This window comes from Sesamum indicum, linkage group LG12 (genome assembly GCF_000512975.1).
Source record: "Sesamum indicum cultivar Zhongzhi No. 13 linkage group LG12, S_indicum_v1.0, whole genome shotgun sequence".
Classification (NCBI taxonomy): Eukaryota; Viridiplantae; Streptophyta; class Magnoliopsida; order Lamiales; family Pedaliaceae; genus Sesamum; species Sesamum indicum.
In genome coordinates this window covers 2,486,977-2,503,718 of record NC_026156.1, presented here as the reverse complement: position 1 = coordinate 2,503,718, position 16,742 = coordinate 2,486,977, and the positions used below count along the sequence as shown (strand labels likewise).

Below are 16,742 nucleotides of genomic sequence, written 5' to 3'. Positions count from 1 at the left end.
TTTTGAGTATTACCGCGGGGGGGGTATCTGTTTCGAGAAGATATCTCCCAACAAAATCTGTTCGTATCATCTGGGTTTTTGATGGCTCATTTATGATGCTAATTTATTGTTGTTTAGTATTTAATTAACTAACTAATGAATGATATACAATTTGACATTTATTTTAGTTATATAAATAGAAACAGAATGAAATTTATTGAATAGAAGTTTAGGTAGGAAAGGAACAAACATACTTGTCTTAAATTTAAAGAATTGATTTAGTAATGGAAACCAACATGTAATTGCATAATCCCATTTTTCAATTCTGGGTATGTCGTGTTCTTGAGACTAAGCGGAAAAAGAATTCTCGAGATCTACGAAGAATGAATTGACATTGTTAGTCCAAACTCCAAACAGATCTCAATAGTCATTCCAGGGACAAAATGAAAAGTGAGGGTATCGTACGGGGTCAATTTGTCAAATTTAAAAGAAGAAGGGCTGAATTGTCAATAAACTTGAAGTTAACTGGACGTAAATCCTAAATTTATAGCGTCGAATGTGGTCAAACTAGAATTTTACCGAGTTGTCGTTCCTCCTGTTTTCCGTATTAAGAAAACTGAAGGACGCCTAATCTTTGATTAATTAATATTTTCCCCAGTCTGCCAAACAAGACTTTAACACAAGCAATCCACGCCTGCTACAGCTTTCTGATTCTGCCTCTGAACAAATTGCAACTCAACAAACTTTACCACATCAACCAATAGAGCCCTCTTAAACAACTCAATTCCATTAACCAAACCCTAATTGTCTCAAATAATGTGTGCACAAATAGCACAAGGAATAACAATCTCCACATACACATGCAGTCACTAATTCTTATTCCATAAGATAAGAATTTTATAATAACCCCAATCATTCGATGTTAAGCATGTAAAACAAAACAAGGCAGGCAGCATGTGAAGCTACTTTCCTGCTTGTTTATCTCCATCCTATGTTTTGCCTCTCAACCTTAATAAATTATTAAGAGTTGTGAATTAAATATGAAGCGGATAGCTCATATCTTCTAGGTAATATTGTGGGTATGTCTCAGTCTCGACTCCAACAGGTAAGCTTCGGAGTAAAGCACACTTCCCTTCACGTAAAGCAAACATTGGATTAGGTAGTCAATTTATGGCTGTCCTGTTGTCCTTGAATAAATGACAGCACCATTGCGGTCATAGCGCAACTTGTTGCGGCCCTATGGTTCAGTGAGGGGGATAGATGAGCAAAGGACCAAAGGTGGAGAGCTGGAAGTCTGCTTATAATGTAGCTATAACCTTCTCTTTTCTAATTTCTTTTCTTACAGGGTCAATGTAGAATACTCTTAGTATTTAAGAGAGAGAAAGAGGACCAATAAAACCTGATTGACATATAAAACGAGAAAAAAAAAAAAAAAAAAAAGAGGAAAAAATACTCCATCCCAAAGGGAGGTCAGATTTCCATCGCAGATATATAAAACACCTTTCCTGAAAATGTAACTCGATCTGAGAAATGAATTTCTGCAAGCCAACGGCACAGGCACTTGCAATCACGGTATTGACTTCGTGGTCGTGCCCAACTCTTTGTGAAAATAGGAAAAGGGCTAATTTTGGTAGAAAAGACTGGGAGCTACCTAGATGACAACGATAGAGAAGAGAATGTTTACCAGATCTCGTGTGTGGAAGAAATTCAAACAAAAAAGCAAAAAAAAATAAAAAAATGTTTACCAAAGCTTCCTGTGGCTTACCTCGTGTCTGTCTGCATGCATAAAAAGGTGGCTGACAAGCAAGATGCAGTGGATCAAAAACTAGGATAATTTTTAGCCTTCAAGTGTACCAAGGCCCAGAGATGCAGTATCTGGCTTTACAACGCCATGCAGTTTCCAACCACCAAATCCTTCCAAATAAAACGCCTGAAGTTGAACAGATCCTGTTAGATGGAGCTATAAGAAGACAACTGACTTTGCCCTGGATACTCCCAAATGGAAATTATATGTTGCCAACTTCTACTCTTAGAAGTGGCTAGAGAATTTCATGTTAGATACAAGATCAGGAGAACTTGACAGAGGATCAATAACTTCCAACAAATTTTAGGTATCTGGTTTGGGAATAAAAATTTCATTTCAGGAAATGGAGTCTTATTGTATGGCATTCCAAATAGAAAACTGAAGCAATACAATTAGATATTGGTGCATCACATTATATGTGCACAAAGAATATCAAAGGACCAGAATGGAAGGCCTCATATAAAACTACAAAAGGTCTAAAGACTTCTAGAAAATCCAGGGAAAAAAAGGCAGGGTAAAGGTCTCTCTTTCTTAACTAATGCTGAAACTGCAACTGCAGCTCAGAAGACCTGAAGTGAGAACCCAAAGCTTAAATCGCAAGTCAGCATGCTATATGAGCTTGTTTACTGATATAGTTAGCCCATTTCGTTTTCTCTATCCTCCTTCCACAATCCACTGAAACACAAGAAAACTCTTCAATTATTACTTAAAAGTGGTCAGGAATCTAATTATCCATGCTAAAGAGGGTTGTCTTGACTCAGATATCTAAAGGTTCCTTGCAACAGTATGCATCCCTGTTAAACAGAAAAATAGAGAACACCAGGCAGAAATAAACTGAAAGGGCACGCACTCCATCTTGCCACTAACCAGGCCAGAGCAACACCTCTAAAACTATTTCTTTCTTCACTTCTTTTTTTTTTTGATACATGCTTCTTTCTTCACAGTAGATATTTGATCATACCAACTTTATTTTGACATTGCCACATATTATCCTGTTCCGAACTCCATGGATTTTGGAACTTAGCATTGCTCACTAGCTCCATAAAATAAATACAAAGGATCTTAGATCAATCTGCAGCTTATAGATACCTTTTGAAACCCCCTCATAAGCACTCTCCTCAAGCATACATGCACCAGTAAAAACACACACATAGGCACACTATCAGAACTCACATTATTGCCAGGATCTCATCCCTTGAGCAATTACAGATAGGCTGTCAAAGACGCTCTACAATTAATTAATCCGTGGATGTCACTGAATAAAAGCTTCAAAATAGAATGTACCTCAGCTTCCAAGAAGCTTCATACTTCGTCCTGCATAATTTTCAATATTTTCCGGGTTCCTGGACATCATATAGCACTGCATGAAAAGTAAATAAAATATTGAAATCATTTGTTTATTTTATTGAAAGCCACCTGTCACTTCTATGAGAGTTTAACAGCACAATTTAGTCTGGATTTAGTCAGAGGGCGACGGTCATCAATTAAGGAAAGCTGATAAAATCATGCGCAAAATATCTTGCTAAAGACTAGTTGAAGCCCATGACAGACAGTAGGCCCAGCTCGGGCAATTCCTAAGACAATGCGTAGAAACATCAAATTAAAAACAACTTCGGCCACACATAATATTACTCACAAATTCTCTCTCTTTTTCTCTTGTTTTGGTTCACTGCGCTCTATCCGCAATCGTCCTCGTAAATCCTAATCGAAAAAATTAAACAGACACGTCCATATTTCGACACAAGAAGTAACCAAAGCACCAGTACCCAGGACGGGAGGATCTTCCCATGAACTCTCCGCGTGGCGAAGCAATATGAGAGGGCTGGGCGAAGGAACCCAGCGGGGATTCGGCGAAGTTTCCCCCTTAGCCGTCTCGAAGAAGTCCTGATAGATACCAAGGTTTTGCATCTACATGATCGTCGAGAATGGCAAGCACAACGCGCCGGCATGAAACTTATGTTAGTGAGCGAGAGTGCAGCCCGCAGCAGAAATCATGTCGGTTCTCCTTTTTTCCCCTTTTGCCCCGAAAAATATATTTGGGCATACAAACATATATTTAGACTATGGCGGGTGTCACTGTCACCCAAGCGAGACTGCATATTTATTATTTTTTTAAATAAAAATTAATTTCTATTCTTTAAAATATATTCTAATTTAATAATTTTTTTTAAAAAAAGGTATATTAAAGTTACGTGAAAATTGAGAAGAGTGAATTAAAAATAGGGATTAGCAAAATACGGAGAAAATTAAAAATCTAAATTTTGAATATTATAGTTTCAAGTTAAATCTATTTAAAAATGGTAAAAAATACTTAGATAAATTGGGGATCTAACAGAGTATCCTGCAAAAAACATGGAGGAAGGTCGTAAGAGGAAATAATATGAATGTCGTAAGAATACTTAGGATAGCAAAAATTATACTTTGACTCGTGGAAAGCTAGTATATATAAACATTATCAAGCAGTACGACTTTACGTAAATTAAGATGATGGGATGGACATCATGAGTCCATATACACCCAATTTCAGGTCAGCTGAGACCAAATTGGTACGACTCAATTAAGAAAAGCACAAATCTTCACACTCTTTATGTTATTAGAAGTCGGGGAAATTTGCGTAAGTTTCTAATACCATTATGTAACCCTTAGATCAAATACCGATTTGGGCATGGAGGATACTTTTTCTTTATATATATATATATATTTATTTTTTAATTAATTTAATTAAAATAATATTTTATTATTAATAAAAAATATAATATTTTAAGTAAATAATATTATATAAAATAATATTTTATTATTAGTAAATATATATATTAAATGTGAGACAAGGGCAAAAATGTCAAAAAAGGTACTTTCACAAAAAAATCACAGTCAAAGCACATGTGGCTTAATTTTTGTACGAATGTAAAAAAATGTACTTTCACAAAAAAATCACAGTCAAAGCACATGTGGCTTAATTTTTGTACGAAAGAGAATTTTCTGAACTTTATTTTATATTATAGGGGTATCTGATATTTTAATTTTTATAAAATATTTTTTTGAACATTTATATTATTATAGGAATATCTGAATTTTTTCCAAATTATTATGATTTGGACACTTGGTAGCAATCACAGTCATACATCATCGATCATTATGTAATATTTCAGTGAATAATAATAGCTATGTTTTCCTTTCTTCCCCAACTCGCACTCGTTTCCAACAAAATACATCTCAATCTCAATCAATCGCGTCACTCCACGTCCGATGCAATATTACTCGTCGCGATCCTCTTCAGTCTTATCTCTTGGGGGTGGGCCAAATCACTTTCATTCCCAAAGCGAAACAAAAAGCAGGGCCATTGCATTTGCAAATCCAATCCCCATTCCCATTACCTCCCTAACCACCCGCCACTGTCGCTACTTTACTTTTCCCCTCTCTTAAAATTACCCCCACCCCGCCCACTGTAGTAAAAGTAAAATACTACCTGTTATGGTTTTTGGTCTTCCAAATTTCGTTTACGGACTGGACATAAAATCAGAACCTTCTTTTCTAAATCTTTGGATTTACTTACTTTCATATTTTTTTTTTACCACAATCAAATTAAAATATTAACCGCCTCGGAGTCGTACATCATAATTTAAGAGAAATCAAGCTATCCACAGATCGCCTGCGCTGAATTTGATCGACTGCACGGAGATCTCGCCCTGATTCTCTCGATCGGTGTCTGTGGACTCTTATTCTTGTATTCTTCTCAATTCAACCTCTAGCTGTAAATAAAATCAATTCGAAAGAGGAATTGGAAGGTCAGGATTAAATTTCTGTTTTTTTTTTTTCCAGTTTGGTGTAATTGGGACTTTTTCTTTTCTTTTCGTTTTTTTATAGTTTGGAAGGAAGAGTTCAGTATAAGCGGGCTTAGTTATCTTGTTTGTGTTGTTGATTTGTTAATTTATGCTTTTATTTGGTGATTTGTTGACCTGTTGCTGCTTAGGGTTCTACTGAGTGAAGAGTAGTGCTAATATATGTTGCTTCCTTTTAATTGATTTTTTATTTTTTTATTTTTCATGTTCCTTCTTTGATAGGTTTTATTCTGTCTGAGTTGCGAAAGGGTTTTAAGTTGACATGGTAGATTTCAATTTTTTATATTTGTTTTATTTTATGGTGATTAACGGAAATTTTTAGTTTTTGACTTCTTGGTGCTGATGAAAAGCGATTTAACTAATTATTGTTTCAATTCCTTGGTAGACTTATATTTTCTATGTGCAATTCGAAGAAGTTATCTTTTTTATTTACATGGAATTTTTGTTGTGCGGTTATATTTCAGTTTATCCCAAGTCTTGGTTACTGTATATGCATTCAATTTTTTATCGGTTTGGTGCAGCTAACTGGTGGGTGAACTTCGCCATCAATAAATGTCCCATCAAGAGGAAGAAATGGATTATGCAGCCGCGGACTATGAGATGGGCGAAGTAGAAGAGGATATGTATTTTGCTGGTCGAATAATGGGAGACACAGAGTCTGACGAGGAGGATGATGATGAATATAACCATTTGGTCAGTTCAATCTGCACTCACAAATTTCGCATATGCACTCCGCTATCAATTTGATTATGTTTTTATTCTTTTGCTTAACATTTCTATTACTGCCGAATGAGTTAACTTAAATGTGGAATTAGGACAATAAGATAACTGATACTTCTGCGGCTGAGGCACGAAAAGGGAAGGATATCCAAGGAATCCCGTGGGAGAGGCTAAGCATATCCCGGGATAAGTATAGACAGACTAGATTAGAACAATATAGGAATTATGAGAATATACCCCGATCTGGAGAGGGTTCAGAGAAGGTAATTTTCTGTTTCAAAAGGTTCCAAAACAGATGTTGATTTTATAACTCTAACAAGGCATGTTAATTAATGGGAGTTGCCTTCTGGATTTGCTAGGAATGCAAATTAACAAGGAAAGGTGGAGTTTATTATGAGTTCTGGCAGAACACTAGATCTGTAAAATCAACCATTCTACATTTTCAGGTAACAAGATATCCTCTGCTTCGATAATTTCACTTGTTTCTCTCTCATTGTGACTAAGTTGAGTTTTTGCTTTATGAGTAACATTAATGTGGTCCATGCTGGTACCCCATGCAGCTGCGCACCTTGTAGAAATACATTCTTCTGTTACATTTCGTTTAGATTGTACAATTGTGCCTGAACAGCCAAGCAAAGGAAGACTCGCATGTACCTGTAATTTAAAGCATTTTAAGTTATGAGATTTTATAGGTATCCTTTTCTACTACTGTAGAAGGATACTGCTGGAGTCTATTCAAGCTAGGAGTCCTTTAGGTAAATTTATGTTTCTCATTGTAGTAGATACGGCTAATACGTGATCTTAGATGAGAAAATGCTGGATTGAAACCACACTTTTTGTGGGAATGTGTTATCCTCCATCTTTCTTCCTATGCTACTACATTCAAGGCCCAAGCTAAGTAGCTGATCAACATAATGTTTTTATCTTCCTTTATTCTGTTCTTTCTCTTTCTGACTTTTTCCCTTGCCTGTTTTATTCTTAAAATTGAGAGAGAATCGCTGAAGGGTTGTAATGTGATGTCTGAGATGATAGAAGAAACTTTTCTGAGTATATGAGGAGGTCCTGATTCCTTGCTTCCAATGGGAGATTCTCATATTAAGTGACTTTCAGAGTTTCATTTGATAACTTTGTGGCATCACCTCAAGAAAGTCTAGGTGCAAAAATGCTATATTGAATTGGATGTTGATGCCAACCATTTTCTTGAGTCTTAAGTTTTCTGTCCTGCTCAATCTGTTTAGATTTCAATTAGGATTCTTTGGATTTCTTTTCAATGCATTGAGCATCTTTATTGATTATATCGAATGTGATCTCTTCAAGTTGCTTTCTATCATTGCAGTTGAGGAACCTGGTTTGGTCAACTTCAAAGCATGATGTTTACCTCATGTCGCATTACTCAATTATCCATTGGTCGTCATTAAGTTCCAAAAAGACAGAAGTCCTTAATGTCTCTGGCCATGTGGCTCCGTGTGAGGTGCATCTCTTCAAGTGATCGAATGCTGAGTCTTTTAAGTTGTAGGCTCTTTATTTCTTCTCTGGATTAATGATAGTATGACTAATACATCTCTCTTATAGAAACACCCTGGAAGTTTACTGGAAGGATTTACTCAAACACAAGTAAGTACGCTGGCTGTCCGCGACAATTTGTTGATTGCGGGGGGATTCCAGGGGGAGCTTATTTGCAAGGTACTCTCTCTCGGTGAAAGCTTTCTTATCATATTCTTTCTCATAATGAAACATGGTGTTTCTCTGCAAACTATGTTTACTGCCAATAGTTCTAATTATGGCTCATAAATTTTTTGGGTGATTGTTTCTTTGCTGATCTCTTTCCTCTCAAGAGTTCCACAGTTCAGTCAAATTACGGAACTTTGTTTTCCACTACAGGATGATTTGATTTTCTTCCTGCATGATAGAAGGAAAAATCAGATTACTTGGCTCGCACATCGTATTGATGCTGAGATGTTAAATAGGCTAGGAAATAATTATGACTCTGTTCAGAATCTCTCTTTTGTTTCCTGACAGCTGACTGAAAAATTCCTCATTTGGTGCAGTATCTGGATCGACCTGGTGTCAGCTTTTGCACGAGGACAACCTATGATGATAATGCTATCACGAATGCTATCGAGATATATGATGGTCCAAGGTGAAACTCATTCTCACCTTCCCAAATGCTCTTCGTAATTGATCCCCCTGCAGCAGAAATTCACATATGCTGCAGCATTGCCATTTAAATCGACCCATATAGTGGACTAATTGGGTTTGAACCACTATCAGTGGTGCTGTTCATTTCACAGCTTCAAATAATGATTGTGGAGTACGAGATTTTGATATGGAGAGATTTCAGCTTATTAAGCATTTCTCTTATCCGTGGCCTGTAAATGTAAGTTCTGTTTGTCATAACTTGCAATTTGCCTGTATAGTTGGGTCTGTTACGTATATGCTAGACTTTTGTTCATCAAATAACTGAAATTGTACTGTATATGTCAATGAGAAATACACTGGTAACTATTATCTGGTTGACGCTTCTCAACATTGGCCGTTAAGATGTGTGGTGTTCTCTTTTCACAAGTGTTATAATTGGCATACTTTGTTGTTTATGGAAATATTTTCATATTTCACGTTCACAAACATGTCATAGATAGGCACTTGCAATTCAGGACTATACATCAGTTTATATCTCTTGTTCACTGCTATTATGAAATAGCCCTGCGTATGTTCCACCTGCAGATCTACTTCTTGCAATTTGGTGGTGATGTTAGTAGTTTGTTTCAATGTGTTACTTGGATCATGTGTAAGCCTTCCATGTTATCCTGCATGAGCTTAGTTTAGCTTTTCATGTAAGTCCGATCGACAATCACTTTTGAAGCTGATCACATGGGGATAATAGAGAATCTGGTGGGTTATAGGGTTTTGGTACTTTGATGGATGCTTCAGTGATGGGAGTTATATCTGAAGTATTACTTTACGAGTGTGTTTTTACCTTTTATTTATCCTGTAGTATCTCTGTCTCTGTCTCTGCCCCTCTGGTGAATTCATATAAGGGTAATGTTTTGTTCATTTATTTACAGCATACTTCTCTGAGCCCAGATGGCAAGGTTATTGCTATTGTAGGGGACAATCCTGATGGGATGCTTGTGGATTCACAAACTGGAAAGGTACCTGTTCTATTTCCAAGAGTAATATTTGTTAGTAAAAATTAGTATTTGGCCGTGAAGAGGACCTGGTAGAGAATTTCTCAATCTAACTGTCTACTAACTGATAAATATGTTATTTGGTGCATAATCTTTTCTCAGTCCTATTAAGAATTTGTTTTGTTCGTAGACGGTTGCACCGCTTCGTGGACATTTCGATTTCTCTTTTGCCTCCGCATGGCATCCAAATGGTCACATCTTTGCAACTGGGAACCAGGACAAGACTTGCCGAGTATGGGACTCACGGAACCTGTCGAAATCGGTTGCTGTGCTTAAAGGAAATCTGGGTGCCATTCGATCAATCCGTTTCACCTCTGATGGGCAGTTTATGGCGATGGCTGAGCCAGCTGATTTTGTTCATGTTTATGATGTGAAAAATGGATATGACAAAGAGCAGGAGATTGACTTTTTTGGTGAAATATCTGGAGTCTCTTTTAGCCCTGATACTGATTCCCTGTTCATTGGGGTGTGGGACCGCACTTATGGTAGCCTACTTCAGTACAACCGATGCAGAAACTATTCTTATCTGGACTCTCTACTGTGAATCGTTTGGTTCCTTTTGGAATTTCGTGCATCTATTGCCGGAGGAGGTGATGCACAGGTGACATGTCTCTGGTTACTAATACAATGGAGGGGTCCAGAAGTGGCTGGCTGGCTCTCTTTGCACTCTATGTTGTCTCTACTGTTGTGTCTCCAAATAATGACGACCTGTGGCAAAGAGGTGAATATAGATGCCTAGAGTTCGTTTGATGCGGGGCCAAAAATGAATCTTTATCCAATCAGAAGGCTAAATTTTTTCATGAAAATGTCACTTGGTGATGTGTATATGAATATATTAATTTGTAATTTTTGTATCATTAACTTTCTGGAGTTTAGAGGACAATTGCTGCCTGTTTGTATCCATTACCTTGCTGTGAAAGTGAAGTGTCAAATAAAAGGTCTTTCTTTTGAGTAAAAGCCTCAGCACCATATCCAGATGGAGGAGTTGATTAACCAGGCATCCCATGTGTATGCTAGGCTTGACTTGCATGAAGTGGAATCGGAAGTGCTAACTTTGTGTTGTGAGACTTTTGACTAACTTCGTGTTACTGAAACTTTGCCCTATGGGGTCTTTTACGGTCGTGCCATTTCAGAGTTATTAAGGCATTTGCTCGTGCTTGTTTACCACTCCTACCAGTTCTGTTTTGTAAGCCATTAAGTTACACGAGAAAGAAATACTCTCATGATATTGGAACTGAAGACCCCTCCTTGTTCCTCTCATAATTTCCTGAAATCTGCAGATGCCGTGTAAGATTTATAATATCAAAAACAATATATCATATACCGCTTCCAGTGACAATCCTGAATGTGCAGATTGGAGAGACAAACATTGTTCTGTTCGCTAGGAATATCAATTTTTCATGTTTGGGGGACTTCTTTCACTTCAGTCTCTATTTTATCTGCAACTGGTAAATATCCATCCATATGGCTGAGAATACTGTCTTCTTCTTCTTGTAGCTGTTGCATACAATTCTCAAAGGCAGCCACCAGTTCCGGGCTAAATACAGATTTTCTAGCACCCGCTTCTTCCTGTCTTACAGGAGTTACTTTAGCATTATAGCTGCCAAATTTGGGAGTAATGTAAGTTCCAGGAGAATAAACTTGGTTCTCCGCTTGAGTCCGTTGCCTGAGTCTTGCAACGGCTGGGAAATCAATGGTCGGAACATCAAGTGACTTAAGCCCCTTCGCTATTGCTTTCCGTTTCCAACCTGTTTCATGCGTATCATCCACTCGAACAACATTCTTAAAATTATCAAAGTTCCCCAGAGTTGAATCCCCGTGATCCAGAATGCGGTCTGCTTCGATCACAGCTTCCTTCTTAAGACAATCTGTAGTAGTTCTCTGACTGTAGTTGTCATTCTGATCTCCATGTGAAGAACTTATTTCTAGTGATTTGTCCTGTGAATAATAATGTTCAAAGGAGTCCATACTTCTTGTACGAAACTTATGAATTCTCTCCAGCAAGGCATCATATTCCTCCACTGTGTGAAAACTCCTGGAACCCGTCAGGTTCTTATCTTTCCAATCCAACTTATTTTCACTGAGCCCGCCTGTTTCAGGTGCTACCCCGATCATGTCTATCTCGCCAAGTATCTGACAGCTTTTCGATCTTGTAAATCTGCCAAAATGGGGTTCTCCAAGAGCATCTAGCGCTGATTTGCCCTCTGTTTTTCCATTGATGTCTGGGATGAGGTCCCATGCATTGGCAAGATACTTGGTCTGAGGGGCTGTATCAGGATCTCTTGATGGCAAAGTGAAACTGCTAGTGCTGATTTTAGTTGTCATGGTGTTAGCCGAGCAAACCAAGGCAAAGAGCTGGTCATTGCCGCTGTGGGAAGTCAACAATTCTTCCCAGGCTGCGGATCTGCTCTGGAAGCCATGATTCAGCTCTTCCCTAATGCTCATCGACCGAGCGATCGCCTTCGAAGATATGCATCCCATTGGGTCACTGCTCCACCTTGTTCTAGATAAAAGCAACCAAACATGCAACGACACGAAGAAATCAGTAAGATTGATAGAATGTTCAGAATGACTGTCTATTTCGAATCTAAAAGTTGCAATTTCCGATTCTTGAGAAGTTTTTTAGCAATAAAAACAGAGAGAAATCAGCTTCAAACGGACAGAAACTGGGCCATGATAAAACCTTCAGTCTAATAGAAAAAGGCAGAAGCATTTGTACTGTAGAACTTTTCAAACGAATACGTCCAACCATCCACAATTTTTTAGCAATTTTCCCAACTGCACAGGGCTCGAGGGCGCAAGTACAACTTTCCTCTCTCATCTTACTATTGACAAAGCAAATGTAATTTGCAGAAGAGATTTCGCCTTACCTGATGATCCAGAGGATGAGCTGATGATTCCCTGATGGTGAACAACCTGGTACGTTATTACCTACCTGGAATACTGTTAATCAGTAAAGCTGTTTCGGAGAAACCATTTGATTGGTATGTTTTGAGATGGAGAAATAGTGGGACTTTCTGCTTGAAATCTGATTCTGAAACCTCAAGTGAGAAAAGGGTTGAGCGAATGAAGGCATACGGCTTGACTCCGCCCACGATATTCGACTTTTCAGACGTCAGCATTTGTTTCAATTATTGAATAAGAGGCAGCCTAAATTCATATTCTATTACAGCTTATGTCTTTAGTGACATAGATTATGAGTATTTTGCTTTCTTGCTCTGCTTTTATTTGAATATTGGTGGTGGTGTTGGTGGTGTCTATTTCGACTTCTATTTGCTCTTCCTCTGAGGAGTCTCCATTAAGGGGAGCATGGCTAACATGCAACAAATCCTCAACTATTCCTTGTTTTTTGGATGTTTAGGAAAATGGGTCACAAAGTATTTGCAATATAAGGAGTTCAATTTATTTTGTTCATGTCATATCAAAAAATTTTCTATAAAAATTTCAATGTAAAAAATCACTTATATGTTATGAATAATGGCTCATACTGCCTTCTAGTCAGATTTTGGTGACACACTCATTTGTTGAGGAGCTTTACTATTACTTTAAACGGATGCTCTTACTATTGCATTTCAATATTGTTTTATTAATTCGGAATCATAGTAAAAAGATATTTTTATCAAATATTCATGTTAGGATTCTTGATTTGGAACAAGCAAGAAGAAATTTAATGAGTATTCCTTCTTTTTTATTGGTTAATTTAAATGGAATAGAAAAGATAGGGATGTCAGATGTGTGTAGGAGTGTTTGGTAACTCTCTGGAAAACTTGCATTATTTAAAATCGCCTTATAACCTAACCCATTCAAGAATTAAAAAGTCAAGAGAGGAAGGGGCTTAATTTTGAACTTTGAGGGCATCATAGTAACATTGAAAACTTTTATTTATGTGGTGACAGTCTGTTATTTTGTCTTATGTTTCCATATGTTGCAGTAGAAATAACATGAAATTTGTGGATGAGTTAATGTTAGGGGCATTGAAGATTGAACCATCACATGAATATGTGAGAGTGAAGGAGAAAACCACTCAATTATTCTCTTCCTTACTAAATTTTATGTTCACAATTTGCGCATGTGGACCACTCCACACCAAAACCAATCTCTAAAATCTCCTCTTAACACTTACTAATATTTGAGACTCAAATATTTGTCGGGGAAGATAGTAGAAAGTTTTTATTAAACAAAATAATTCTAGGACCCCTTCTTTCTAAATAAATTATTTTTATTTTAACCGTAATTGCCAATATTAATGTCTTATAATTTTATTATCTATTTATTTTGATTAAAGTTAGTATTTTATAAACTCAAAAACTATACTTATGAAAATGTTTCAAATAAAAAAAAAAATTAGGTAACACCATGCTGGCCTATATATGACATGAAAGTCCTGCTCATAAGGCCCTTCATTGATTAATGCATGCATGTTAAACATTATTTAGCAATAATGGTGTATGCTGCCCAACATCACCACCGATTACTAGATTATTTACCCAAATCAGGTTGGGTTTAATTAAATCAATTACAAAACAAGTATGATAAACTTATAATGTAATTGATCATTCTTTTTGAATTGTATACTAATCGAACATTTTTCACTTGATATATAATGGATTTAGGTCCGACTGTACTGTGTCTGCATTAGAAGTTCCTGTAAGTGGACATAATTGAAAATAAAGTGTGAACCATAAGACTTGAAACTCAATCTTTCTTTCAAGTGTAGATGATTACAAGGAAAAGATAAACAGTGGTTTTCACATACACATTCGCGTTGAAATATCTGAATTACTGCTATAAATCTACACTTTCACACAGCAATTATGCACACATGACACAACAAACCGCGTTCGTATAGTAGTAGTCGGCAGAGGTTCACTCAGCCACTGCTTTCCAACTGTCTAACTAGCGACATCCGCCAGCCGCGAACCCGATTCTTGAACTGGCTAAATCGTAGACAATCTCAAAGGTCTGCTGTTGCTGGTTTCCTATGATGGCGATATCACGAAGATTGGAGTTGCCTGCAAAGGACAAGCACGTAGTCCCCTTCTCCACTTCTATGACTACATTTCGTGGCCGCAGATTGATTTCAGCTCCTCCTTGGAATATCATTTCAACTGAAGGCACAACGCTGGATATCTCGTTGAAACTGCCTATAAAACAGGCATCAAGAAGTGAAAAGGCTTCAGCCATCTTATATTTTGAGGTTATGATCTTAACCAGCTCCTCTCTAAGGGCTGAATACACCGGTCCAGCCAAGCGTGATATGGTGGTGCCCGAGTCTATGATCGTGGGAACATTGTAATCAGTTGCAGCCAGGCCTAACGGCTTCCCGGACACTGATACTCCTGACAGCTTTAGAAAATACAATGTTGGATCACGAGGATCAGATACCATTGGCGTGAACTTGTAGCCAGAATTTGAACTAGTCCCAATGGATAGAAAACCTCCACTTCCGGCTTCTCCCAAGGGTGTGGCTGTGGGGAGGCAGTAAGAGAAGACTTTCCCGTACTTAGTGGACAACTGGGATAGCATGGAGAGCTCGTTTTTCGCCAGGCCAACCAATCCTGCTGATTTCCCGAATAGGCCATCATTGTCCTGTCCGCATCCGAACACAAAACCAGGAAGTGACTCTGTGCCGAAGGTTAGTGAGTCTTTGCTCAAGTATCCAATGGAGACGGATTGATCACCATATGTCGCAGCGTATAGGCATGTGTTTGAAGATGTGCACATAGGATTGTTGAGAGTGGCGCCCTTGAGGGAAGAGCACTGGCTCGTATCACATGATAGACGTTGATATGTATGAGAAGCAGCGGGGTCAAAATGGGAGCCGACTTGTGGATGGCAATAGACGGCACAGGGCTCACACTGAATCCAGGAGAAGGAGCTGCCGGTGTCAACAACCACGAGATGGTAAGTGGGTGGAGTTCCAAGGCCTATTCTGGTGTAGTAATTTGCAACACCAAGTGACCCACCGGGATTCAGGGGCACGCTAACTGACATTCCATCGATCAAGCGACCTGATTTGATCGCCCCTGATGATGATGTCAAGTTTATCTTGGTGAGTCTGGAATTAAGAAACTTAACACGAGCATCATCCAGATGAAGTGCCTCCAAGAAGGACACGGGAGTATCCAAGCTCTGGGGTGAGTCAGGCCTTTGCTCCCGGACATGATACAAAGGCAGGTGCACAGCAGGATGCTTAAAGTGATCAAATTCGACGTCTGCAAGAATCAGATCAGTAAAATCAATAGTTGAGAATATGTTCAAGTGTAAAATATAGCAAGTGTTTTCGTGTCTGTACTGTGGATTAACGGAAAGTACATGCCTTTATTTACTCGAATTGAAGAGGTTCCTGACAGCAAGAGAGCAAAAAGCAGGGAAAAGAGCAGCTCCATTTCATCAAACTTCTCAGAAGAATTACTATCTGATTCTTCAGGGAATATTACAAGAGGATTTAAACAAAATATTTTGATAGTTAAAAGTATTAATTAGGCTGAGGGTTGAGAGGACGTCTTGTGCCGACTCTGAGGTGCTCATTACAGCCTCAAACAAGATGGGTAAGTGCGCGGTTGAGCCGTTGAGGTCTCCAATTATGTCTAAATTTAGGGGCCCATTTCTTTATGTCTGAACAAGACTCTCTGATTGATGAATCCTCCAGCAGTAGTAATAACTAAACACATACCGCACCATATCTTGATATACTGTGCCTGATAACCATATAAAGTTAAACTTTAATTAAAGAAAAAGATGGAAGGTGGTAGCTGATAAGTCACGTAAGAAGGTCTTAAAAGTCTGCCTTCGCATTAATTGCATCATGCTTTTTTTCCTAATTTCCATGATGCAAACCTTTACACAGTTCCTTCTAGCCCATCTGGTGACCGACACGTAAGTAGGACTCCTGTTCTTTAGAATAAAGAAACAAGTTATAATTATAATTGATTGCATCGCCAGAGAGAAGTGAGTGATTCTGAATAATCAAGGATTCTGTTATGTTTTAAGGTCTGTATTTTAGTGCTGCATTGTCATGATAATCTTTTTATTTTCAACTTCTATCTGAGAAAGCCGCTTCTTGGTTTGTAGGAAAGAACCTGGCTGTAAACATCAGACGCTTTGAGCAAGATGCTTTGAGCAACAAAAGAAATTCAGACTTCTTTTACAGAAGATGTCAATTATCATCCAAATGTCGCTAGGGAGCAAGTGGATCCAGGATAAGCAACT

General features: G+C 38.0%; 3 protein-coding genes across 4 annotated transcripts; 1 reads left to right on the top strand and 2 right to left on the bottom strand.

Moving 5' to 3' along the window:
* On the top strand, positions 5,139–10,457 carry LOC105175195 (uncharacterized WD repeat-containing protein C2A9.03-like). Of its 2 annotated transcripts, none has more exons than XM_011097551.2 (10): positions 5,139–5,568; positions 6,144–6,315; positions 6,447–6,605; positions 6,702–6,788; positions 7,679–7,813; positions 7,915–8,025; positions 8,391–8,482; positions 8,614–8,719; positions 9,408–9,494; positions 9,661–10,457. In XM_011097551.2, exons 2-10 carry the CDS (start codon positions 6,175–6,177, stop codon positions 10,072–10,074), a joined length of 1,332 nt encoding a protein of 443 aa, XP_011095853.1. In that variant the 5' UTR covers positions 5,139–5,568; positions 6,144–6,174; the 3' UTR covers positions 10,075–10,457. The 2 variants fall into 2 exon arrangements, with proteins under 2 accessions (XP_011095853.1, XP_011095852.1); XM_011097550.2 differs by having other exon boundaries at positions 5,141–5,568; positions 6,438–6,605.
* LOC105175194 lies at positions 10,226–12,926 on the bottom strand. The gene is made up of 2 exons (XM_011097549.2): positions 12,401–12,926; positions 10,226–12,033 (listed from the first exon to the last, which is right to left on the bottom strand). Exon 2 carries the CDS (start codon positions 12,009–12,011, stop codon positions 10,929–10,931), a length of 1,083 nt encoding a protein of 360 aa, XP_011095851.1. The 5' UTR covers positions 12,012–12,033; positions 12,401–12,926; the 3' UTR covers positions 10,226–10,928.
* Positions 14,213–16,219, bottom strand: LOC105175193 (aspartyl protease family protein At5g10770-like). The gene is made up of 2 exons (XM_011097548.2): positions 15,850–16,219; positions 14,213–15,745 (listed from the first exon to the last, which is right to left on the bottom strand). The coding sequence occupies exons 1-2, from the start codon at positions 15,917–15,919 to the stop codon at positions 14,427–14,429; spliced, it is 1,389 nt and encodes a 462-aa protein (XP_011095850.1). The 5' UTR covers positions 15,920–16,219; the 3' UTR covers positions 14,213–14,426.